We start from the raw sequence: 24,075 nt of genomic DNA on the forward strand, positions 1-24,075 counted from the left end.
TTTGCCCTCACGTTTGAGTACTGCAAGACAACTCCGGGTCTCAGAGTAAGAACTACAATTCCCACAATGCCCCAGGCCAACAGCTCGCACCGGGTCACATGGGAGTAAAACCACGCCGGAAAGCGTCCTCCCCAATCCTTTGCGGCCGTCCAAGATGGCGGCGCCCAGTGGCACCTTGAGCGATGCAGAGAGCAGCAGCAGCAGCGATGGCGAGGAGTTGGCGCGGTGCCGCGAGGCGGCGATGCCAGCCTGGGGCTTGGAGCAGCACCCGCGGGGAGCAGAGAAACCAAGAGCTGGTAGGGAATTGGGTTCGGTGAGACGTCCCTGAAGACACGGGTTCTTCACCAGAGGGGCTCGCTCGCTGCGCAGGCCGCCACCTCCTCAGCGATCTGCAACGCCCCGAGCGCTCACCTCCATCCTTCCCTCGTCTCTGAGCTGCGTCCCCGGCATACTTGCTTTTTATTCCTTACCTTTCTATAAGGATCCCCTGCCCAGCGCGCCTCACCACTCTTCCCTGCTTCGGTTTTGGGTTTGGTTTTTCATAAGCTTACCCCTCCTCCATCTCATGTGTCCTTTACTGGGTCTGTCTTGAGTCTCAACTCATGAGGACGGGGATACTTTTGTCTCAGTTGCTCAGTGCACCTGGTTATGATTGATAGGCGTTAGGTATTTGATTGTGTGAGACATGCAGACTGAGCATCTCGAACGTTTCGCTTTAAAAAAAAAGAATGTGATCATGGACCCCTTGCAACAATGAGACGTACAAGTCGTTATGTAGAAAACGAACTTTACAACTTTGGTGGGGGGGGGGAGGATGGAATGGGAAGGGGAAACAAAGGAGGAGGCTACAATGCTTGATAAGAAATGTACTCATTATCTTGCCCATGTAATTGTAACCCCTCTGTACAGTATTTCCAAAATAAAATAATTTTTAAAAATGATCAGCACAAAAAGCCACCCTTTTTCTTCTTCCACAGCACTTAGCCCACAGGCAGGCATAGAGTAGGCACTCAGTAAATTGAGGGCCGGGCATAGTGGTTCACACTTGTAATCTCAGCTGCTTGGGAGGTGAAGATAGAGGCTGGCCTAGGTAAAAGTGTGAGAACCCCCCCATCCCCACCCCAATCTGGGGGAAAAAAAAAACCTCTAAAAAAGGGTTGGGGGCATAACTTAAGTGCTTTCCTAACAAGCATGAGACCATGAGTTCAAAACCCTGGTACCACCAAAATTTTTTAAAGTTCCATAACATTAAACTTGGACATAACCTGTTCTACCTGATGATGAAGGGGCCTGGGTCCTCATCCCAGTGCTGTTTCAAGTAGCCATTAGACTCTGGCCAAGATTAACTCTCCTTGACTCTTCTTCGTCTTCTGTAAAACGGAAATGGTGGCCAAATCTCCAGTGGGCTTTGGGAAGATCCACCAAGTCATAAGAATCACTTGAAATGCTGCCTAGCACTCACAATTGTTTTTGTTCTCATATTTTTCCTCCCATAAATGCTTCAATGTTCATCTTCCACAGATGCTGCAGGTAACCAGTTGCCAACCTCTCGGCCAAGCCTCAGGTACTATGGGCTTTGGGTAGCAGCTTCATGCATTCATTCAACAAATATCCACCCCCGTGTATATCTAGTGCTAGGTGAGACCCTGGGATATCGAAGGGAACAAGACTCATTTATAGTCCTTGTCCTCATGGGGGACAGCTGCTGATCACACAGGAAGTGACACACTTTTGTGTGTGTTGTAGACACAAGGTGGATGAGCACGAGCAAGATGGCAATGAGCTGCAGACTACCCCTGAGTTCCGAGCCCACGTAGCCAAGAAATTGGGAGCCCTGCTGGACAGGTGAGCCGATCACCTCTCTGCTCTTACGCAAGCAGGAATTGGCATACGTAAGCTGTGACTTCTTGCTGTGTATCCCGTATATCCTGCAGTGACCTCCTGTCCTATCTAGTGCCTAAGCCCCATGGCCTTTACCCTGCCTGAGCCTGCTACCATGAGAACAGGAGGAGTCCTGGGAAGCAAAAGCTTGCTCCCACCACAAGAGGACAAGGATGGCCAGACAGAATCTACCATTCTTCCTGTATGCCAGGCACAGAAGCCTGTTCTCTGCTGGCCATTGCCAGCACAGGGTGAGGGTAGTATGGGAAAGGGCTGGCTTAGGAAGGCCAACCTGTGCTCTGGGAAGGAAGGTTCATCTGTCCTTTTGGATAGGGATTTCAGGTGGAACATGGTCCCAAATTCTCATCTTCCTTTCCAAGCCTGCCTGGGCTCTGGGGCTGGGAAGGTGGCTCAGTGGTAGAGCACTTGCCTTGCATGCATGAGGCCCTGGGTTCGATTCCTCAGCACCACATAAGCAAAAAGAAAAAAGCCGGAAGTGGCGCTGTGGCTCAAGTGGTAGAGTGCCATCCTTGAGCTGAAGAGCTGAGGGACAGCTCCCAGGCCCAGAGTTCAGGCCCCATGACTGGACCCAAAAACAAATAACAACAGCAAAAAAAAACCGCTGCCAATACTACTACCTGCCACAATAAAATACCATGAGGGCTTATACACACAAGAGATATCTTCCTCGTGTTTTAAAGACTGAGGAGTACAGGATCAGGGCACCTATAAACAACGCCTAGTGAAGCCCTCTTTGTCTTTCTCTTCTACAGCCAATGCCTCACCGTGTCCCCACATGGTAGAGAGGACAAGGAGTCTTTGTCATACGTCTTGTTCATAAAGGCTCCACCCCTGACTTACCTCCTAACACTATCACCTTGAAACTTATATTTCAACATAGAAACTTAAGAGGGACACAGACATTCGACCTTACTACTCAGCATATGGCTTTATAAAAAAGGGAGTCTAGCCACGTATGGCAAAGTGAGACCCTGTCTGAAAAAATAGCTGAAAACAAAACAACTTAGAGGTGTGACTTAAGTGGTAAATTACTTGTTTAGCAAACCCCAGTACCCTAAAAAGAAAAAAAAAAAAAAACAGTGCTCCTTTGTGCAAACCCAGTATTGCACTGAGTGCCTTTCCTACCTTCCCTCCATCTATGAGCTGAGTGTCACCAAAGAACCTAGAAGGGGAGGAGCAAAGCCATCCAGGCACCAGTCTCTGTTCTGACACAGGGTTGGTGCCAGTTCTTAGGGACATTTGGTTGTAGAAGATGGGGTGAGGAGTGGGGAAGGTAACTGAGGCTTGAACTTAGGGCCAAGGTATGCCAACTTGGGTTTTTTTAATCTAGTACTCAGAAGGCTGAGGCAAGAGGATGTGCCAGTTTAAGGCCAATAACAAGTCCTTTGAAAAGAAAAAGAAAGAAACATGTCTCCCCTGTTCCCAAGGCTGACCTCTGGACCCCCTTCTCTGAACTGGTCATATTTCCCTTTACATACTTGCTGCTGGGAAGCTCAGAGCAAGATCTGTGCTCTTTCACATTTCATACTTCTGGCTCTTTCTACCCCTCCACCATATTCCTTTTGTTATACTACATCTCAAAATTCTTCAATACTTTCTTGAATAAAAGGCATTTAAATAAATGAGGCGCTGCAGTTTGAGTGGGCGGGGATTGTTGGGCAGGTTAGCAGTATTGGATTTAGGATCATATGTGTGTGTAGTGTGTATGTGTGTATGCATGCATGTATGTGTGTATGCATGCATGTATGTATGTGTGCCCAATACCCTCCACTTTAAAACTTTTTTTTTTTTTTAATTTAAAATCACATTTGATTTTCACTGTTACCCTGCATGTCGTGCTGAGTCTGCCTGGTCCTCTCCCCTTAGCTCCATTACCATCTCAGAAGTGGTGACAGAGCCCAGGAAAGCTGAGAGGCAGAAAGTGGCCCGGGAGGATGACGGTGAGTAGCTGCGCCCTTCATGATAGCTGGCATTTGGCACGTGCCAGCGGCCTATGTGGGGCTCGAGGTGCAGCTGGGCCATTCCTGCCCAGAGATGCCCACCCAGTGCTGCCCCACCCACCACCCAGGGAACTGAGACTCTGAGAACCCCCAGCCGCCTTCTGCCTCCAAGCCCCCTCCTTCCAACTCAGGCCTCTGCCCAGCTCTTTAGCCTCTTTGGAGGCTGGCTTAGGTAGAGACTCAACCCCAGGTTTCCAAAGTCCTCAGAGGACCTGCCGTCCCTTTAGCCCCCTACCTTCTGCTCTCGCTGGTAGGTTGGGCAGACCTCACGGAGACCTCAGCCCTAAAGCAGAGTTCCTTTGGGACAGTGGCAGGCCCAGGAGAGCAGGGTCTCCCCAACTGACTGTCGCTGTGGATCCTAGGCTTCCGCCTCTTCTTCACATCCGTCCCTGGAGGCCCTGAGGAAGAAGCTTCTCCCCGACCCCAAAAGCGAAGACCCCCCAGCTCCAGGTAAGGAGCCCACCCTCTCCCCACAGCCTCTCCTTTTTTGCTTCTGTCCTATTGTGGCCAATCTCTTGGAATAACCAAGCAAACCCCAGTCAGGTCTAGACCCGATGGGTCTGAAGTCACTGAATAAGTAATGACCAGCAGGAGGGGGTAGGTTTTCACTGCTTTCCAAGCACCTTCCTAGGCTAGATTCCTCCTTTTCTGTTGGCATCCTGTAATATCTCTGTTAAGACCCCTGTTTTACAGATACCAAGGGTCGGAGACCTATCACTCGATGAGGTCACGTGGCTGGTGGGCGGAGCCGTGGAGTGCAGGCCCACCCTCCCTGTTCAGCCTGAGTCCTCACTGTCTTCCTCTGGGCTTGGCTGAGGGAGGCTAGGAAGGGGAAGCCTTGAACCATCCTGACTGTGGCTGCCTGTCCCCCAAGCAGCAGCGAGGACAGCGATGAAGAGTGGCAGCGGTGCCAGGAGGCAGCCGTGTCCGCGTCAGACATTCTCCGGGAGTCCGCCATCCATGGCCCTGTCAAGGCAGAGAAGGAGTCCAAGCAGAAGAAAAGGAAGTTGAAAAAGAAAGCCACAACAGAGGCCAACAGTGACTGGGCCGTGGCCACCACCCCCACCAGTGGGCCCCAAGGCCAAAAGCAGGAAAAGGAATCAGGCAAGGCCAATGGGGACCAGGTGGCACTTGCGACCCAAAAGAAGAAAAAGGCCAAGAAGAAAAAGGCCAAGTCTTCCCCATGCCCAGCAAACTGACCCACCAGCTGCAAGGATCAGGCACCCCTGGAGGAGGAGGCATCTCCAGGCCACGCCTCCCTCCAAGGTCCAGGCCGGGACCGGCAGCTGCCACTCCACAAGGTCCCAATTGTGACTATGGTCTGTGCAAAGTCCCCATAAAGACATGGGAAAGAGATGCCTCAGGAAGACCTGTGCTTCTACAACATTCCAGGCCAAGTGGTAAAGCATCCAATATCGTCTGAGGGGAACAAAGTAAAGGAAGGCCTCTCTTCTCCCAGGCCTCCTCAGCCTGGTGTGGAAAAGACCCAGAGAAACTTCTGTGCATCTCCCTCAGCCACACACATTTGAAAAGATATTGCCTGGGGAAAAGAGAGCTTTTCTTCCTTTCCCCAGTTTTTCAGAATATCCTTTTTCTATATGTATGAATACGCAGAATGTGTCTAAACCAATTAGCTTTTCAGAACTGGTCTGAGGGGTGGGTGGTAGCTCAGGGGTACAAGGCCCTGGTTCAACCAATAACATCAGGGGATGACAAAGAAAGAGAAAATAAATTGTGAGAGATTAGAATGACTTGGATGCTGCCTTCCTGTCAAAGCTCAATCTCTCTCCTTTTTTTTGGGGGGGGGAGGGGAGTCCTAGGACTTGAATTCAGCACCTGAGCTGCTTTTTACTCAAGGCTAGCACTCTACCACTTGAAGCCACAGCACCACTTCCAGCTTTTTCTGAATATTTTATTGGAGGTAAGACTCTCACAGACTTTCCTGTTTGGGGTGGCTCTGAACTGTGGTCCTCAGATTTCAGCCTCCCAAGTAGCTAGGATGACAGATCTAAGCCTCTGGCACCAGCTCTTTTTTTTTTATTTATTTTTGTTGTTTTTTTGTCACTGCAGGGATTAAATTCAGGACCTTGTTCTCCAGTCCTTGAGCTGCATCTCCAGTCCTTTCTTTTTGTTTGTTTCTCAGATAGGGTCTCATGCTTTTGCCCAGTCTGGCTTCAGACTGTGATCCTCCACCTCCAGAGTGGCTGGGATTACAGGTGTGTGTGTGCATACACTTGGCTTATTTTTTTTTTTTTTGGAACAGTCTCAATGTGTAATTCACGGTGGCCTTGAACTCATAATCCTGTACCTCAGCTTCCCAATACTGAGGTTATTAGTATGCACCATCAATGTTAAATCTTAACATTGTTAAATAACATACTCGGGGTCCTGCCCACGCCCTTGAGATATACTCCACTCCAGCTTCAGTACTTCAGGAAGCATCACAGCACTGGGTCTAGGCCTTGTGCATCCGGGGTCTTCTACACGCGGTAGAAGTTCAAGGCTAAGGTAATTCTGGCAGCCTCCCCTGACCTCAGGTTCAGCAGAGCTTGAGAAGCAGGTTTGGCTGGAGCCTGTTTCTCTGCACCTCAGTCCCCTGCCCCAACTCAGCCACCCTCTTCCTGCCCAAACCCCATCATGTACTCCTAGACAAGCAGGAACTTTCTCTGCATTTCTCACTGACTTTACTAAAAGTTAAATAATTGTACAGGCTCACCCATAACTGGCTGTATGCTGCAAGGGGACGCAGGTTCTCAGTGGCAGCCCTGAGAGATGAGGTCACGCGTACCCTGGGGTCTCAAGGCTGCTCCTTCCAGGGCCACTCAGAACTTGAGGCTCCTCAGGGTGGCTGCTGGCTCCCTGCCCCCAGTCCTGAGCCAGCCACATTCCCAAGCTTCTGAACCTCAGTCCAGGGCATGCAGTTGCTCCCCACCTTCTTGTCCTCCGTCCACCTCGGTTCTGCCAGCTCCCAGGCCTTGCTACTCCTGAGCTCTGTGGTTTCCTGCCAGTCTTGGGGTCCGGAGACCAGAAGAGCTGCTACCCTGGGCCTGGATCTTGGGTGAGTGGGCCTGACCTTTCTAGAAGGGGCAAAGGTAGCAACTTGGCATGAGAAGGCATGATGGTCAAGAGGAACAAATAATCAGGAAAATGGCCCTAGAAGAAGCTCAGGATAAGGGAGGCCAAAAGAACCCAGCCTGCTTTCCTGATAGCCCAAGTTCCCCAGTAGCTGGGCATTTGAACACCAGCCCTTGACACACAGTAGCCACTTAGGATAGCTAGAAGGACCGCAGCAGTGGCGTCAGGTGACTGTGTTGGTCTATGGCTTCACAGTTCAGTGAGTCTGGTGTTGCAAGAAATGTGGCGCACCAGTGGGAAGCTGAGATCTAAGGATCACAGTTTGAAGCCAGCCAAGAGAGTTCATGAAACTCTTATCTCCAATGAACCACCAGAGAACCAGAAAGGGCACTGTGGTTTAAATGGTAGAGTGCTAGCGTCAAGCAAAAACATCTCAGGAACAGCACCCAGGCCCAGAGTTCAAGCCCTAGGACTGGCACACACACACACAAAAAAAAGAAGAAGAAGAAGAAATGTGGCTGCCAGTGATCCCTCAAGACCCCAGGGTTCATTGTAGACTGAGGCAGGGGGCTGCAGAGCCGAAGGCTGGCCCCTCCTGTGTTCTAAGTCAAGGTTTTATCCTGAGCAGCAGGCATTGTCCTTCCAGAAAGAGGCTCTGCCTCCCTGTTTTCCACAGTCTCCCCTCTTGCTCAGCCAATACCGCCCTCCTCAGCAGGGGGCCTCTGGGAACTGTCCCTTTCTCATGCTGACAGTGGCAGAGGGACCCCGTGGCAGCAGATGCATGGCAGGCCCCAGTGTCTTCCAGGTGACTGGCCGTGGTCCTCATCACCCCCCAGGCAGGCTCCAGGGCCTGAACCCTGGGAGGCGGTTGCCATGGTTACTGGGAGGAGGAGGCCATCTGTGTGGAGATGAAGGTCTCGATGACCCCGTGGTTGGATGGTAGCAGGTGGCCGTGGCCGTTGGTGGCATCGGAGCTCTGATACAACACTAGGCTGCTGGAGGACACTGCGGAGAGAAACCGAGCTGCTGGCTGGCTGGCTGGACCCGCCCACCTGCCCATCCCTAGGGGTACTCAGACCTCACCTGAACCCCAGAAGATCAACCAACCCCAAAGTCAAGCCTCTACCTTCATGTCTTAAGGGGACCCTCCCAGCTAGGCTCTGGGGCCACCAGGTGTGGCTTACCTCAGCATAGTTTGGAAGTTTGGGGCAGTATTGGGTTTTGAACTCACAGCTTTGCACTTGTGAGTCAGGTGCTCTACCACTTGAGCCCTGTCTCCATCCTTTTTGTTTTAGTGCTTCAGGTGAGGTCTTGTATTTTTGCCTAGGACTGGCCTTGGACTGTGACCCTCCTACCAGTGCCTAACACATAACTAGGATTAAAGGTGGGAGACACTGAGCTCATAGAAGGCTTTGAATTTTTTTTTTCTTGCCAGTCCTGGGGCTTGAACTCAGGGCCTGGGCACTGTCCCTGAGCTTCTTTTGCTCAAGGCTAGTACTCTACCGCTTGAACCACAGCACCACCTCTGGCTTTTTTCTGTTTATGTGGTACTGAGGAATTGAACCCAAGGCTTCATGCATGCTAGGCAAGCACTGTACCACTCGGCCACATTCCCAACCCAAGGCTCTGGATTTTTAAATGCTAGCCATTCAAAGAATAATCAGTCCTGAGCCCAGCCAAACCAGACCCTTCCGTGAATTATTTCCGGCCTGCAGTAAGCCTAGTTAACTTCCTATTTATTGTCTCAGCTGTGTCTCCCAGGTGCTTCTTTTCTTCCCTCCACTGAGTGAAGGAGCTATGCCTGCAAATCCAGCTCCATTCTGCAGCGCACTCACTGCTTGGCACCTCATGGGTGCAAGGGCCGTGCCTGGGAGGCAGGAAGTACCGCCCCCATCTGTCCCTCCCAGGATACAGCAAGATGAGGGCGGCTCACCTGTGGGGCTGGCACTGAGCCGGTGGGCAGGCTGCAGGTGCTGGATGCTACCAGGGTCCTGGCTGGGGATGTGGATGGTGGTGGCTGGAGATGCCGGGGCATGCAGCCCAGACTCGCTGGAGGCCTCAGTGTCCGAGGTGAAGACCTGGGGACCAGAGCAAACCCCTGAGTTCCTGGGGCATGGAGTAGGGGCTTTGGGCGGGGCTGCCTGAGGACCAGGGCCTTACCTGCTTGGTGGGCGTGAGGCTGGCCAGGGCACTCAGGTTGGTGGTGTCAGTGATGAGCATGGTCTGGGGCAGGAGGCCTGTGTGTGTGTACTGAGCCACCTCTGGCTTGTGGCTGTAGAGGGCTGGCCGGGAGGAAGGGTGACAGAGGACAGACATGACACCCTGGACCAGGTGCCTGGCTGAAATGGCTTGATGGGGCAGGGTCCCAAGGAGGAATGGCCCACTCAGCTACAATCAAGGGACCACCTACAGCTCCCTTTGTCTCCCAGAAGTCACAGGTAGGAAAGGGAATGAGAGGCATCGGTGCTGTGGTACTAAGCACAATTTTATACCAAAAACGTGGGTTTCTGAACTAAGTGAAGGTGCCATACTAAGTGTAGCCCCTTAGCATACTAGACATGAGCAGTGTTGTGCTTGGTACAAGTACTCCTTGTACTAAGCACAGAGGTTACTGTACTGAGTTCAGGCTCTTGTAATAAATACTGGTGCTGTTGGATTAAGTACAGGTGATGCACTAAGCATAAGTGCTACAGTACTAATTGCTTACACTTGTACTAAGCACAGTCCCTTTTGTACAGGTGACATACTAAGTTCAGATACTGTTTACACCACAGGCCTCAGAAGAAAGGCACGAGGCCCCCATCAGCATGTGCAGGTCGGAGAGCAACAATTACTCCACCTCCAGACACCTCTCTAACATGTAACCCTACCTTTCCGCCCTGCAAAGGCACAGACCCCTCACACCCTGCCTTAGAACCACATCTCCCCAGAGCCGGTAGGAGCATAATGTGGAGGCACGGACTGGTCTGCCCGCCCTTGTCCCAGCGCTGAATCCCCGCAAGATCTGAACCCAAAGCGGTGGGAAGGTTGGCCCTGGGCCTCCCTCAGCCAGGGCTGAGTCTCTGTGGCGGGGAGTCCTCTGCTGCCAAGCACAGGTTGGCATGGGAATACACAGCCCAGCCCGTGTTCATAGCGGTGCACATGTCCCCACACACACACGGCCAGGTGGTGGGCCACAGACATCTGTCACAGAGCCCCAGAGACCACACTTCCTGCCCTGCGTGCTCCCATAGCCAACCTCTACCTCCCCCCCACACACACCCACCCCCAGCGCGGGGCCAGGGGTACTCACCGTGGGGGCTCTGCAGCTGAGCCATGGTGGCCATGAAGGGACTCTGGGCCATGTGGCTCTGCACGGGGGGCATGAGAGGCTGCTGGTAGGAAGGGTGCAATGGCTGGGAGAACTGGACGGGCTGCAGGGTGGTCAGGCTGCTGCCCATGCTGTTGATGACCGGCACGCTCTGTGCCTGAGTGGAGGCCAGGCCTGGGGCAGGAGAGGCAGGAGTCAGCCAAGCCTCCTATAATGACCCACCCCTCACATACACACATACACACACTATCTCCCCAGACCTAGCCCAGATCCCTGAGGCGAGAAGGGGTGAGAGGAGGCACCATCCGTTCTTCCCAGAGCCCAGGGGTTAGAAGAAGGAGTGGGAGGGGGGCGAACTACACACACAACCTGAGACGGGCCTGATAGTCCATGCCTGTAATCCAGCTATGGAAGAGCAGAGATGGAGCCGGAGGGAAGATCTAGCTCTGATGTCAGCCCCAGGCAAAAATCTATAATAGGCCGGGCGCTGGTGGCTCACGCCTGTAATACTAGCTACTCAGGAGGCTGAGATCTGACAATTGTGGCTCAAAGCCAGCCCAGGCAGGAAAGTCCCTGAAACTTTTTGTGTGTTGGGAGGGGGAGGGGTCTTGAACTCTGGGCCTGGGCTCTTCAGCTCAAGGCGAGCGCTCTACCACTTGAGCCACAGCGCCACTTCCAGTTTTCTGAGTGGTTTATTGGAGAGAAGAGTCTCACGGGCTTCCTGCCTAGGTTGGCTTTGAACCGTGATCCTCAGATCTCAGCCTCCTGAGTAGCTAGGATTACAGGTGTGAACCACCAGTGCTTGGTTCCTGAAACTCTTATCTCCAGTAAACCACCAGAAAACCAGAAGTGGTGCTGTGGCTCAAGTGGTAGAGCCTTGAGCTGAAGAGCTAGTGCTCAGGCCCAGAGTTCAGGCCCATGACTAACAAAAAAAAATCCATAATAATAACTAAAGCAAAAAGGACTGAGCTTCAAGTGATAGAGTGCCTGCCTAGCAAGCACTAGACCTAGAGTTCAAATGTCAGTACCACCTGATACAGAGAAACAGCCCTGGCACATCACTTCCCTTCTCTCAGCCTTTAGCTTATTATCTGGGCTGGTGATTAGTTCTCTGGGGTTGTCAAAGGATTCCCTGAAGCCTCGGGGTTTCGGAGTGTACCAATAGCCTGGGCTTAGCTTTGTTCTCCTCACCTCTTCCTTTCTACAACTCCCTCTATTTAACACTGAGTGGTTTTATTGTTTTGTTTTGTTTTGTTTTGGTGAGCTCCTCTTCTGGCTTTTATTTTGGTGATTAATTGGAAGTAAGAATCTCAGACTTTTCCCAGCTTCAAATCATGATCCTCAGATCTTAGCCTCCTGGATTACAGGAGTAAGCCATTGGCACCCAGCCCTGAGCAATATTTCTTTTAAAAAAACACACACACAGTATTTTCACAATAAAAAAAGACAATAAAAATAAATAAACACACACACACACACACACACAAAACAAACTAGAAAATGCCAGGCGCACTGGTGGCTCACGCCTGTAATCCTAACTACTCAGGAGGCTGAGATCTGAGGATTGCAGTTTAAAGCCAGCCCTGGCAGGAAAGTCCAGGAGACTCTTATCTCTAATTAACCACCTGAAAACCTGAAAAAGTGGCAAAAAAAACAACAACTAGAAAACATCAATTCCCCCTCTTCACCACTTTACCTGACTAATTTTCCCACAGACTTCTTGCCTTCTAAGATGTCCTGTCATCTCTATATTGTGTTCATTGCCTACTGCAACACTTGGAACTCTTAAGGTTTTGATCTGGTTCCTCACATATCACTGATACAGACAGGTGCTTGGCCAAGAGTAGACTCTACTCAGAAAACAGGTAGTGCATAGCCTGTAATCCTAGCTGCTCAAGAGGCCAAGGAAGGAAAAGGTCTAATGCTGGGACTGGGCAAAAGCACGAGACCCTATCTGAAAAGCAAACTTAAAAAAGCAAAAGGACTGAACAAGGCTCAAGTGGTAACAAGTACAAGGTCCTGAGTTTTATCCCCAATACCAAAAGAAGGAAGGAAGGAAGGAAAGGAAGGAGAGAGAAAAACAGGTGTTGTACACATGAATGATTGAGTCCTGAGGGTTCTTTCCACTTCCTAGCTTCCATGAGCCCTCCCAGCCCTGACAGCTCACCAATGACCAGGGTCGAGGCACCGGTGTTGGTGAATGTGGGCCCCAGAGAAGCAGGCTCCCCGGGTCCAATGGTCATGACCCCGGGAAGCGAGGCCATGATGAGGTTCTGGGGCTGCTGGTTGAGACTTGGAGATGTCTGCTCCAAGCTGTGCAGTGCGGTCAGGGTGCTGACGGGAGGCAGGGAGCCTCCAGCGGCTGAGACCTGCGAGGGAGAAGCCAAGCTGAGTCAAGGGGAGGAGGGCCTCCCATCACCCCCACAACCCTTAGGACCACTTGAGAGCCTCCAGACATGGAAAACAGGCTCCCTGCCAAGAGGGGACACTCACCAGTTTGGCTTCGGTGCTCAGCAGGCTGTGGCTGGGCTCCAGACCTGTGGGGGACACTTGGTGCAAGGGTGTGGACACGGTCACTAAAGGAGCACCGCTGCTGGATGGTACCTCTGCTGCCTCGCTGCTCGCAGGCTGTCCGTAGCGCACACCTGTGGTAGAGACAGCGTCCAGCCTCAGCGCTTCTCCACGGCCTTACCCCATAGACCTCCTGCCTCATATCATGCTGCTATGCTCAGGCCACACACCCACCTTTCCTCCCATAGCCAACACTGAGCTGTTACCTTGTGGACTCAAGGCCCACACCCCAAGCTGGCTGTCCCCTGTTCCCTCCAGGATCCTAGGACTGCTTAGTGCTGGCAGAAGGTGCTCTATCAAACACAGTGTTGCCAGGTGCTAGTGGCTCACGCCTGGAATCCTAGCTACTCAAGAGACTGAGATCTGAGGACTGAGATTCAAAGCCAGCCCAGGAAGGAAAGTCTGTGAGCCTCTTATCTCCAACTAACCACCAAAAAGCTGGACGTGGAGCTGTGGCTCAAAGTGGTAGAGTGCTAGCCTTGAGCACAAAAGCTCAGGAACGGGGCTCAGGTCCTGAATTCAAGCCCTATGACAGCCAAAAAGAAAAAAAAAAAACTACAACAAACCAGCATAGTGTAAGCCAGCACTGTGGCTCAAACCTGTAATCCCAGCTATTTGGGATGTAGACACTGGAGGATTGTGGTTCAAGATCACCCTGAGCATAAAAGTTCACAAGACTCCATCTCAACCAATAGCCAGCCATTGTGGCCTGTGCCTGATATCCAAGCTACAGGGGGAAGCAAGCACAATGGTAGGAACAGTAGCACATGCCAGTTATCCCCAGTGACACTGGGGAAGCACAAACAGGAGCATCACAGTCAGTGCCAGGGCCTGGGTATAAAGTGAGATTGTTTTTAGTATCTGGGAGTTCCTGAGATCAATCTCCTGCAGACACCAAGGGAGGAACTTACACAACATGAACTGAATTCCACTGAACTTTGTTGCGCGAGACTGCATGGGTTGGGGGGAAATTGGTTGAACGGTACCAAACTTCAATGAAGTGGGAGAGTTTGCAGGAGTGGGTAGAGTGGGTGAGGCAGAGCATGGGGTGGAGAAGAGTGGAGTGGAGGGAAGGGACTGTGGTCAGCGGAGTGAGTGGATTGAACTGGATGAGTGGACATGAAGGAATGGACAGAATGCATGCAGTAGAGTGGAGCAGGTAGAGGAGGAGGAGACTACCATAGAATGCAACCAAACGTGCTGACAGATGAGGGTGGTGCCTGACAGTGGGGCCTCTTACCTACCCTCTGTCCCCTCCATGTAGCCTCTGTCCTCTCCACCTGCCCTCTGTCCCCTCTACCCACTTGCTGTCCCCTCCAGCTCCCAGCCCAGCCTCCCCCCCCCCAGCACACTCACCGTGGACCTTGCTGGGGGAAAGAGCAGATGGGGGCAGGCCAGGGGAGCTGTGGGCCGGCAGTGTTGTCCCAGGGCCTGGCCCCGGAGGGGGCCCGCTGTAAGTGTCCATGGCCAGCTTGTGCCGAAAGGCTTCTTCCTTGCGTCGGTTGGCAAACCAGTTGTAGACGCGCACCTCCGTGACAAGGTTGGAGCCCAGTCCCTGGGCCTGCGAGGGGGACACGCCCCTCTGGATGCACTCCGCCCTGCAGAGATGGCCACCTGTGAACCTCCAAACCGGGTTTGGAAGAGCCCTTGCCTGGGCAAGGGAGGCGGAGCCTGAGAGATGGAGCTCCGCCCAAATATCTGAGGCTGGCAGATCTGGCTTCTAACACCAGTTCTTCTGTGTGACCTTAGACAAAGTGACCTAACCCCTCTGATCTCAGCTGTATATCATCACCATCAGATTGTCATTCACCTCAGCCCTCACCAAACCAGCACTCCAGCCATGTACCTATTGCATTCCTCCACCAATGTCTCACGTTCCTCCTTGCTGGGGTTCTTCTGCCTCTCGTAGGCCTGGAAGAGGATCTGCTGAGACGCTGGGCCCCACTTGAAACGGTTCCTCCGCCCCTTCTTGGTCGGCAGCTCATCCCCTGTGGGCTCTTCGATCAGCCCACCCTGCCCTGCGTGGGTGAACTCTGGAGGAGAGAGAGCTATAAGTGGGGCACTGGCCACACCCACCTCCCCACATCAGCTCACTTGTCCGAGACCTTGATTCTCTCTCATTCCAGTGCTACCTCAGAGGAGCCTGCAGCTAAACCTAGAAATCATCTGAACCAGTGATAACACACACACACACCACACAGCATACAAGCCATCCCTTTCTTAACCTGTGACTAAGGCAGACATCACTAATCGACCCCTGCACACTTTCCTAACAGAGCCAAGCTAGACGCTCTCGATTCTCAATACAAGATTCCAGGTAAGTAGTAGCATAAGTTCAAGCTTGGAGTATTTACTCTCCCCATTTTATGGTAAGGAAGGTGAAACTCAAGGAGGTTACACATCTCCCTAACATCTAGGGGGTACACAGTAGAGCAGTAACTTGAACCCTGTCTCCTGGAAAGATTCTGAGATATTATCAATTCTCTAGACTTGGAAATTGGACTTTCTAGGAAGAAAAAGACCTAGCCAGCCCTCATTAGCTAGTTGGTCCTCTGCAGATGATCCCTGAGAAAATCACCTAAGGAATGGGGGAGACCCCAAAGCCAAGCCTTATCCCGGGCTAGAAGCTCACCTGTGCAGCCGTGGCTCATTCCCACCTACCCACCCACATGGCCTCTGAGACTCCATCTTGCCATCTACCTACTTCTGTGCTTGGCTCCAGGACGGCAAGCAGGGACAGGACCCAAGACCTGTAGTGAAAGACACTCCAGACTTAGCACTCCAGACTTAGTATATCCTCCCTAGCTGGGCACTGATGGTGGCTCATACCTGTAATCCTAGCTACTCAGGTGGCTGAGATCTCCATATTATTGTTCGAAGCCAGCCCAGGGAAAGAAAGTCTATGAGACTCTTATCTCTAGTTAACCACTAAAAAAAAGCCATAAGTGGAGCTGTGGCTCAAAAGGCAGAAAAGCTCAGAGACAGTGCCCAGGCCCTGATTTCAAACCCCAGTATCCACACATGCATACACACGTACACTACCCCAGCAAAGACATCAAAATCCAGGAAATCCTAAGAAACCATAACAATCAAAGGGCCTTAGGAGACAAAACATTAAAATAAAGCAAGTCCACCCCGATGGGATCCAGAAACAAAAAAAAGACCTTAGAGAAAAGCTAAGTATATTAATAATATATTAATGTCGGTTTGGCAATTGTGACAGATGTAGCCAGTACACAGACTGGGTAGGCGTAGTATATGAAAATTTTCAGGAATTGGAGGCATAGCTCAAATATCAGTGTGTGCACGCATGCATGTGTGCGCGCGCGCGCGCACACACACACACACACACACACACAGAAACACACACACACGCCTAGTCTAAAGGCCATGCTTGGCACCAGAACCCTCCTGAGACCACTGCCTCCCTGAGGTAGACCAGATGTCTCTTGTCCACAGTCAGTTCATCATTTAGAAATATTTTTATTGCTAGGCACCAGTGGCTCACACCTGTCAACCTAGCCACTCAGGAGGCTGAGATCTGAGGATCACGGTTCCAAGCCAGCCCAGGCAGGAAACTCTGTGAGACTCTTACCTCCAATAAACCACTAAAACCCGGAAGTGGCACTGTGGCTCAAACAGTAGAGCACTTGCTTTGAGCTGAAGAGCACAGGGACAGCGCCCAAGCCCAGAGTTCAAGTCCCATGACCGACAAAAAAAAAAAAAAAGAAAGAAAGAAAAAGAAATACTTTATTTTCTGTATTAGGCCTACCTAGCACATAGCAGGTGCTCAATAAACACCATCCCACAAAAATGCAAGTCTCAGTGTCTTGTGCAGAGCAAGTGAGAAATGTTGCTGGAGTCCCACGGGCAGAGGCCCAGGCCCTGCCAGGGAGGACACAGGCTGGGGTGGTTACTTACGCTGAGCCACCTCTCGCTGCTTGCGGACGTACCAGGTGTACAACGCCGCTCGCTTCTGCGTCTTCATGGGGGTGCCCTTGTTGAGGTGCTGGGACAGATGGGACTGGTTGAGGCCGGTGGTATCCACCACCTCTCGTTGAGGGATGTTATGTTGCTGTAGGTAGGATTTGACCATCTTTGCCACACGCCATGGGTCCTCCCTGGGAGAAGGCAAGGACAGAGCCTGCTCAGTGGACACCCACTGGCCCTGTTGACCCTGCTGGGGTCCTGGGCCAGCTAGGGAAGGGATGGAGACTGTGGAGGAAAGCAGGTATGGAGCCCTGGGCTGAGGAATAGGGAGGTCCGGTCACCCACACTGGACACAAGCCCAGGTACCCACAGATAGAGGGACACACGTAGACAGGGAGATCAGACAGGAGGAGGATCACACCGGAAGTACAAACCAGATGGGGAAGGGTATCTCCTTCATACCTCCTCTAAAGTTCCTCCCCTCTTCCTGTCTGGGGATAGTAAATATGTCTATCTACTGTGAGAAACTAAACGCAACTCTCTCACCAAGAGGACTGGCAAAGTATGTCCCTGATAAATATATAAATGGTACCGGGGGCCAGTGGCTCACACCGGTCATAGCGACTCAAGAGGCTGGGATCTGAGGATTATAGTTCGAAGCCAGCCTGGGCAGGAAAGTCCATGAGACTATTATCTCCAGTTAACCACCAGAAAACTGGAAGTGGTGCTGTCTCAAAATGGTAGACTGCTAGCCTTGAGCGCAAAGCTCAAGACAGAGCCCAGGCCCTGAGTTCAAGCCCCATGACCAAAAAAATCAATTGATTAATTAATTAATTTAATTAAATAACTACACAAATTAGTGGATAGATGGATGGGGGTGGATGGGTGGGTGGATGGATGGGTGGATAAATGAGTGGATAAATGGGCAGAGTATAGTCTATCTGGTATACCTGTTGTACTGTTGCCCTGCTGTTTCAAGGATTGCTTCCAATTCTCCACCCTCCTGCTTCAGCCTCCTCAGTGCTGGGATTATAGATATTCTTTACCACACCTGGTTCCTCTCTCTACTTCTAATTTTGTGCCAAAAGCAGCACCACAGTGACACCAGACAGGCCCTCCTACCCGGCCCTTCCCTTGTCTCTTGCCTGGCACCCTGGGCAAAGCCCTTCTGCTATGGGAGGACACCAACTATTATCAGCTTTGTCCCCTCTCTGACTTCCTTTTCTCTTTATCAGATGGGAAAAGAAGGTGGGGTAGATCAATTTAAATTGGTCGGCAGTAAATAAAGTCACACAGGAGTATTTGCTGCCCTGGGCTAGCCATTTAAACCTTGCAGTAACTTGAGGAATCAGAGCTGACTCAGATACTCAGGCCACAGGACAGAACACTGAGGCTCAGAAGGGTGAAGCAGGTGACCCAAGGTGATGTAGTAAGGTCTCAAGAATATGTGTGTAGGGGCTGGGAAGGTGGCTCAGTGGTAGAGCGCTTGTCTTGCATGCCTGAGGCCCTGAGTTTGATTCCTCAGCACCACATAAGCAAAAAGAAAAAAGCTGGAAAGTGGCGCTGTGGCTCAAGTGGTAGAGCACTCGCCTTGAGCTGAAGAGCTGAGGGACAGCGCCCAGGCCCAGAGTTCAGGCCCCACGACCAGACAAAAAAAAAAGAATATGTGTGTAGCCAGGAACTGGTGGCTCATGCCTGTAATCCTCGCTACTCAAGAGGCTGAGATCTGAAGACCACAGTTCAAAGCCAGCCTTGTAAGGGAAGTCTGTGAGACTCTCATCTCCAGTGAACCACTAAAACACCGGAAGTGTAGCTGTGGCTCAGGTGGTAGAGCACTTGCCTTGAGCATAGAAGCTCAAGGACAGTGCCTATGTCCAGAGTTCAAGCTCCAGGACCAGCTCTCAAGTACAGCCCTCAGGCATGTCTGCATGAATGTCTCCTGTTGCCAGGACCTCCCTGGCTTCTCCTGTTGGAGCTCCAGCTCCACCTCCCCTTTCTCTGAGAAGTGCCAGGCAGGACTAGGAGGGAAGGGCGGTTCAAAGTCCAGGTCTGGGCTTTGGGCAAACATGTTTATCTGATGGGCCTTTCTCCTCTCCTGAAGACACCCCCTCCTTTCCTTCTCTCCAGGGAGTGTGAGTCACCTTTCCTTGTACAGAGTCTCTGGGAATCAAGAGGCCCAGAACTGAAGACTGACTATGTGCTCAGCTCCCTCTCTACGTCTTATCCTCCTCCCCTCCCAAAAAATCACAGAGGACAAAGACCAGCACATCCTCATGCGCCCCATTACTGGCTCAAAATAATCATCATAAAGTGGCAGATGCCACTATTTCACATGTGCCTACCCTGTGTCTGTCCTGTGGGTTAATATGTGGGCCTGCATTATCTTTTCTTCAGAGGCTTGGCCTCTGCTAATGGCTTGGAAAGGGACAGAGCTGTGTTTAGAACCCAGGCAGACTGGACACCCAGAGTGATGGCAGATACTCCATCTTATACCCAATACTACTGTCTTCCTGGGGCTCACCCGTGCTTTCGTGTTGCTTGATGGGAGGATCAGAGAGTTTTAATTTGGGGGTTTGAGCTGTTCAGAGACCAGGAGGACCCACAAAGGACTTTCACACAGAAAAGGGGCCCCAGGTCCCGGGTACTCCTACTAGCTGGAGGAATCCTAGGCATTCACTCTGCGGAAAGCAGACGTCAGGAAAGATGGCTGTGAGGAGGAGGAACAGCATACGCAAAGGCCCTGAGTGGGAATCCACTTATGAATATGTGCGTAGGGAAAGACAGCAAAGTCAGAGCAGAGGAGAGCAAAGTGAGGGAGAGAAAAAGGTCAGGGAAGAGATCAGGGAATGAGGCAGGGCTGAGAGGATGGAAGCAGGGCAGGGAATTTGGATGTCATTCATTGTCTACTTAAGGAAACTGAGGCAGGGGAAGAAAAAGAACTCATCTAGTATCATACAGCAGACTCAGTAGGGAAAAAAGACGTAGGGAAAAAAATCTCCAGTTAGTGCAATGGGGCTTCAAACTTGGGGACTGGGGAGGTGGGGGGCAGCACAGAAGACCTGAGACTTCCCATCTCTTATAGGCTGGCCATCTTTCCACTTGGTGCCCCACCTCCTCCTGCCTCAACCTCCCCACCTGACAAGGCCATCATCCAGGGTCCTCCCCATCCCCAGTCGCTTCCTTGGGGGACTCTTGCCCCTGCTCAGAGGCTAAAGGCCCCACGTTTTTCCCCCCTCTAGGGTGTTCACAGATCTCTTTTGTTACCTGAACAATAAGTAACCCAGGTAGTTAGTTATCAACTCCACAGGGACAAGGAGCTGGTTGATAATTTATAGCAACATCTCAAATTTAAATGGAAAGTAAATAGCATGCTGTTAGCATTAAAGAAAACCCAATTGGTGGGAGGGGAGCACTTAGAGCCTCCTCCGGCTGAGGGCACCTCATTCTCTCCCTTACCCCTTCTCCCCGCTGCTGGGGACCCTCTCCCTTTCTGTCTGTTTGGCTTCCCTCCCTCCACCCTCCCCGGCTCTCCATCTCTTCCTCACTACCTATCCTCTGATTCTCATCTTCTAGGTCTTTCTGCTGGTCCCCAAGGAGTACTTTGACCTCTGCTCCCCTCTTCCGTCAAAGGCTGTGGACCAAGCCTCCCCCTGCCTTACCACCCCACCAGAGGGGCAGCTGATCAAGAGTCCAGCCAGGTAAGAAGGAAGGCCCTTGGGCCCTGAGTCTCTAGTCTCACCCCTAAAGAAAACCTCCAGTCCCACCTGAAGCAGGTCAGGCCCCGCCCCACCCTGTCCTGGTTACCCTGGCTGTAGGTCTGGCATGGTCTGGCTCTTTGCCCCACCCCTGAAATGAGGCGGCCTTTTGCCCTCCTCTTCCTGCCAAGTCAGGGGGCCTGACTGCTCCCCTGCCCCCTTCCCTAGGGCCTTATGAGTCTCCTGGACTTCTGGGAAGGCTAGACCCCCCCCCACAACCCCCCAGTCTAGGTCTGAATCAGGACCTTGGACAGAATTGAGGCATGCTCCCCCCAGACCCCTCCCCCACAACCACCTCCACCAGGCAAAACATCTTCTGAGCATTCCTTTTAAATCCTCTAACCCCCCCCTTGGGCCCTCCACCCCAGCCAGAGCTCCCCTCCCATTCTCAGCCTCAGTTTCTCCCATGGGTGAAGCTAAATTATCCCCAGCTTCCCCTTAGGGCTCATCTCAATTGCCATGATGGGAAATTAGACAAGGAATCGTCTAACAGTAGTAAGAATTCTCAAGCAGGTGGAGGTTGGGGGCCATGCTAGGGCACCTTCTTTTGGAGGGGTACTCCCTGTAGCTGCCCCCACAACTCACCCTTCTCCCCCAGACTAGCATGCCCCCCCCTTCTCCACCCCCACTGGGTGGGAGGTTGTTTGGCCCAGTCTCACCAGGCCACTGGGCCTTACAAGTTAATGATCACAGGCCTTATCAGAGCCTTTTGCCATTTATAAATTTATAAAACAAAAGAGAAATAATAAAGTGCATGGGTAATTAGTAACCAGGTCAGTTCTTCTGAGGAGAGGGGAGACCTGGAGCTCCCGGACCCACCCAGTTCTCCTGGAGATGGGAAGGCAGACAGCAGATGGAGAGACCCTCAGCTCCCCCACTTCTCCCCCAAATGGAGTAAGGCCAGCCTGTAGCCAGATTGGGGGATTCTTGGTGGGGCAGGAACCCAAGGTTCCATCTACCTCAGGTAAGAAAGTCCTGGGCTTTCCCAACCAAATGTCTGAGGTCCTGGAAGATCAGAGAAGCTACCCCACCCCACCAAACCCCAGCTTTGGTCCGGCCTCTCCAAGCCGCCACTCTCCACGCTTAGCAGGGAAATTACTTAGAGAAGTACAAATGGCCAAAGGTTTTCCCCTCACCCTCTGGCTCTCTAACGCGTTTGAATTGTGGCCTCTCCCGACTCTGTCCTCCATCAGAAGGTACCTCTGGGGCCTGACCTATTTCCTAGGGACTGGACTGGAGGCCACCGGTCCATCCAGGTTGTAGACTTGGCCGACAGACAGGACACAAGCTCCGGCCTCCAGCCTCCAGATCAAGGACCCTCTGGAGTTCACCTGGAACTTGTCCCCCTGTCACCCCTCCAACCCCTGCTCCCTCGGCTAAGCTGAAGGCCTGGCTCGAGTGGGGTAGGCCCCTTGTGGGCTGGGCTGGGGGTGAGGGGGGGGTCCTTACTGCAAAAGGGTCTCCACCACGGCTTTCTGGTGGGCTGCCTCTTCGGGGCTGAGGGTCTCCAGCTCTTTGAGGATGGGTGGTGTGAAGTCTTCCCCATCGTCGTCCGTGTCGTCCTCCGAGCCCCGGGTCTCCCCTAGCCCATTGGGCAGCTCGGCCAGCTCTCCTCGGCTCCCTCCGCTGGACGCCCCCTTGTCCAGGGGGGCGTCCGCAGCCAGCAGGTAGGGACCCGGCTCCCCTAAGGCCTGGATCAGCGCCTCTTTGCTCAGGCCCGATTCGAGCAGGGCCGCCAGGAGCTCGCTCTGCAGCTGGCTCAGTTTCGACACCATGGCTGTTGCGGACACCGGGCCACGCGGCCACCCGGCCACCGCCTCCCCCACCCGCCACCCGGCCGCCCGGCGATCAGGAACCAAGCTCCAGGTACCCACCACCACCCCGATCCCCCCCCCACTAGCCAAGCCCTAGTGGGCACCCCCCAACCCCCCAATCCTGGCCCCAGAGGCCAGTGAATCAGGGCCCCTGCCTGCTCTGTTTACATTGGAGCTGGGGAAAATTCTCCAAGGTTCATATTTATCCGTGTGCTTAGTGAGGGGACTGAACTTTGGACTTCAGCCCTGCAAAGTACAGGCCTAGCGTCTAGCCGGCAGGAGCCCCGGGGAGCCATGGCCTTCCATGGGGGTGGGCAGAGGGGAGGGTGGGGGAGGTGGGATCGGGGTCAGGGGGGCAACTGGACGCCAGGGAGCCCATTCGTGCACGAAATGCTAGGTCTCACTCATTCCCCTCCAAGGGGCCTAGGAGAGGGGGTCAGGCCCAGGCCTGTGAACCCCTTAAGTTTGTTTCTTAGGAGAAACAGAAGCACCAGGAAGTTGTAGGCCTCTGGGCCAGTTCTCAAGGGCAGAGCTAGGTCAAGTCTGTTTCAGGACCTTCTCACCCCATTCCACGTCTCCTTCCAGGAAAAAAACAAAAAACACTTCAATCTGCTGTGGGCCAGGGACTGGCTAGGTCCGTAATGTGCGGAAGTTGATCGGAAGTCCACCTGCAAGCGGAAATCCAGGCTCAGATCCCCAGGTGTGATTTTTTTTTCTTTTTTCCAGTGTGAGGCTTGAACTCTGGGCCTGGGTGCTGTCCCTGAGCACTTCAGCTCAAGATGAAAACTCTACCATTTGAACCACAGTGCTCAAACCATCAGTTTTCTGATGGTTAATTGGAGGTAAGAGTCTCATGGACTTTCCTTCCCAGGGGCTGGCTTTGAACCTTGATCCTCAGATCTCAGCCTCCTGAGTGGCTAGGATTACAGGTGCGAGCCACCAGAGCCTGGCTCCAGGTGCTAATTTTAAGAGGTACCAAAAAGTCATGGAGACCCATATAACTTTTTTTAAAATTTACCCAATATAGTTTTAACATTAAAGTTCATGCCAAGCCTTTTAGAATGAAAAGATGATGATCCATACAAAAACGCACTGTACCACATGAGCCACAGCACCACTTCTGGCTTTTCCTGTTTATGCTGTACTGAGGAATGGAACCCAGGGCTTCACGTATGCTAGGCAAGCACTCTCCACTAAGCCACATTCCCAGCCCCATCTGTATGAAATTTTGTATGTGAATATTCAGAGCTGTATCATCCACCACAACCTAAATGAAGAGAAAGCCATGAGCACTCCCCCTAGGGATAACCATGCAACAGTAGGTCATTCTCCTGTTTAAAAAAAAAAAAAAAGGCGGGCTAGGTGGCTGATACCTGGCATCCTAGCTACTCAGGAGGCTGAGATGTGAGGATCGTGGTTCCAAGCCATCCCAAGCAGAAAATTCCCTGAGAAACTCTCATCTGTAAAAAAAAAAAAAAATGTAAGCCTTTGGTCCAAATGCTACAGGACCAGCAGCTTTCTTTCTTTCTTTCTATATTTTATTTTTCAGTCATGGGGGCCTGAACTCTGGGCCTGGGCGCTGTCGCTCAGCTCTTCAGCTCAAGGCTAGCACTCTACCACTTGAGCCACAGCGCCACTTCTGGCTTTTTCTGCTTACGTGGTGCTGAGGAATCAAACCCAGGGCCTCATGCATGCAAGGCAAACCCTATACCACTGAG

At 52.3% G+C, this 24,075-nt stretch overlaps 2 protein-coding genes across 5 annotated transcripts; one reads left to right on the forward strand and one right to left on the reverse strand.

The window, feature by feature from the left end:
• LOC105984133 (chromosome unknown open reading frame, human C12orf43) lies at window positions 1-5,108 on the forward strand. Of its 4 annotated transcripts, none has more exons than XM_013014232.1 (6): window positions 1-296; window positions 1,522-1,599; window positions 1,716-1,845; window positions 3,769-3,842; window positions 4,265-4,352; window positions 4,780-5,108. In XM_013014232.1, exons 1-6 carry the CDS (start codon window positions 155-157, stop codon window positions 5,099-5,101), a joined length of 834 nt encoding a protein of 277 aa, XP_012869686.1. In that variant the 5' UTR covers window positions 1-154; the 3' UTR covers window positions 5,102-5,108. The 4 variants fall into 4 exon arrangements, with proteins under 4 accessions (XP_012869686.1, XP_012869683.1, XP_012869684.1 ...); XM_013014229.1 differs by having other exon boundaries at window positions 1,522-1,564; window positions 1,747-1,845; window positions 4,777-5,108; XM_013014230.1 differs by having other exon boundaries at window positions 1,522-1,564; window positions 1,747-1,845.
• Window positions 5,109-7,435: 2,327 nt separating this feature from the next.
• Window positions 7,436-22,509, reverse strand: Hnf1a (HNF1 homeobox A). The gene is made up of 10 exons (XM_013014546.1): window positions 21,993-22,509; window positions 16,780-16,979; window positions 14,705-14,891; window positions 14,215-14,456; window positions 12,781-12,932; window positions 12,455-12,656; window positions 10,270-10,461; window positions 9,138-9,259; window positions 8,911-9,055; window positions 7,436-7,982 (listed from the first exon to the last, which is right to left on the reverse strand). Exons 1-10 carry the CDS (start codon window positions 22,316-22,318, stop codon window positions 7,855-7,857), a joined length of 1,896 nt encoding a protein of 631 aa, XP_012870000.1. The 5' UTR covers window positions 22,319-22,509; the 3' UTR covers window positions 7,436-7,854.
• Between the last annotated feature and the right edge of the window lie 1,566 nt (window positions 22,510-24,075).

The sequence above is a fragment of the Dipodomys ordii genome, unplaced genomic scaffold, assembly GCF_000151885.1.
Source record: "Dipodomys ordii isolate 6190 unplaced genomic scaffold, Dord_2.0 Scaffold23, whole genome shotgun sequence".
Taxonomy (NCBI): Eukaryota; Metazoa; Chordata; class Mammalia; order Rodentia; family Heteromyidae; genus Dipodomys; species Dipodomys ordii.

Bases quoted from the DNA above. Each gene is read 5' to 3' on its own strand.
- LOC105984133 (XM_013014232.1), top strand. From the start codon at position 155: ATGGCGGCGCCCAGTGGCACCTTGAGCGATGCAGAGAGCAGCAGCAGC. The intron at 3,843-4,264 runs GTGAGTAGCTGC...TGTGGATCCTAG, and splicing joins AGTGGCCCGGGAGGATGACG to GCTTCCGCCTCTTCTTCACA. The intron at 4,353-4,779 runs GTAAGGAGCCCA...TCCCCCAAGCAG, and splicing joins CGAAGACCCCCCAGCTCCAG to CAGCGAGGACAGCGATGAAG.
- Hnf1a (XM_013014546.1), bottom strand. From the start codon at position 22,318: ATGGTGTCGAAACTGAGCCAGCTGCAGAGCGAGCTCCTGGCGGCCCTG. The intron at 12,933-14,214 runs GTGAGTGTGCTG...TCTCTACCACAG, and splicing joins TTCCCCCAGCAAGGTCCACG to GTGTGCGCTACGGACAGCCT. The intron at 9,260-10,269 runs GTGAGTACCCCT...CCTCCCGGCCAG, and splicing joins TCAGCTGCAGAGCCCCCACG to CCCTCTACAGCCACAAGCCA.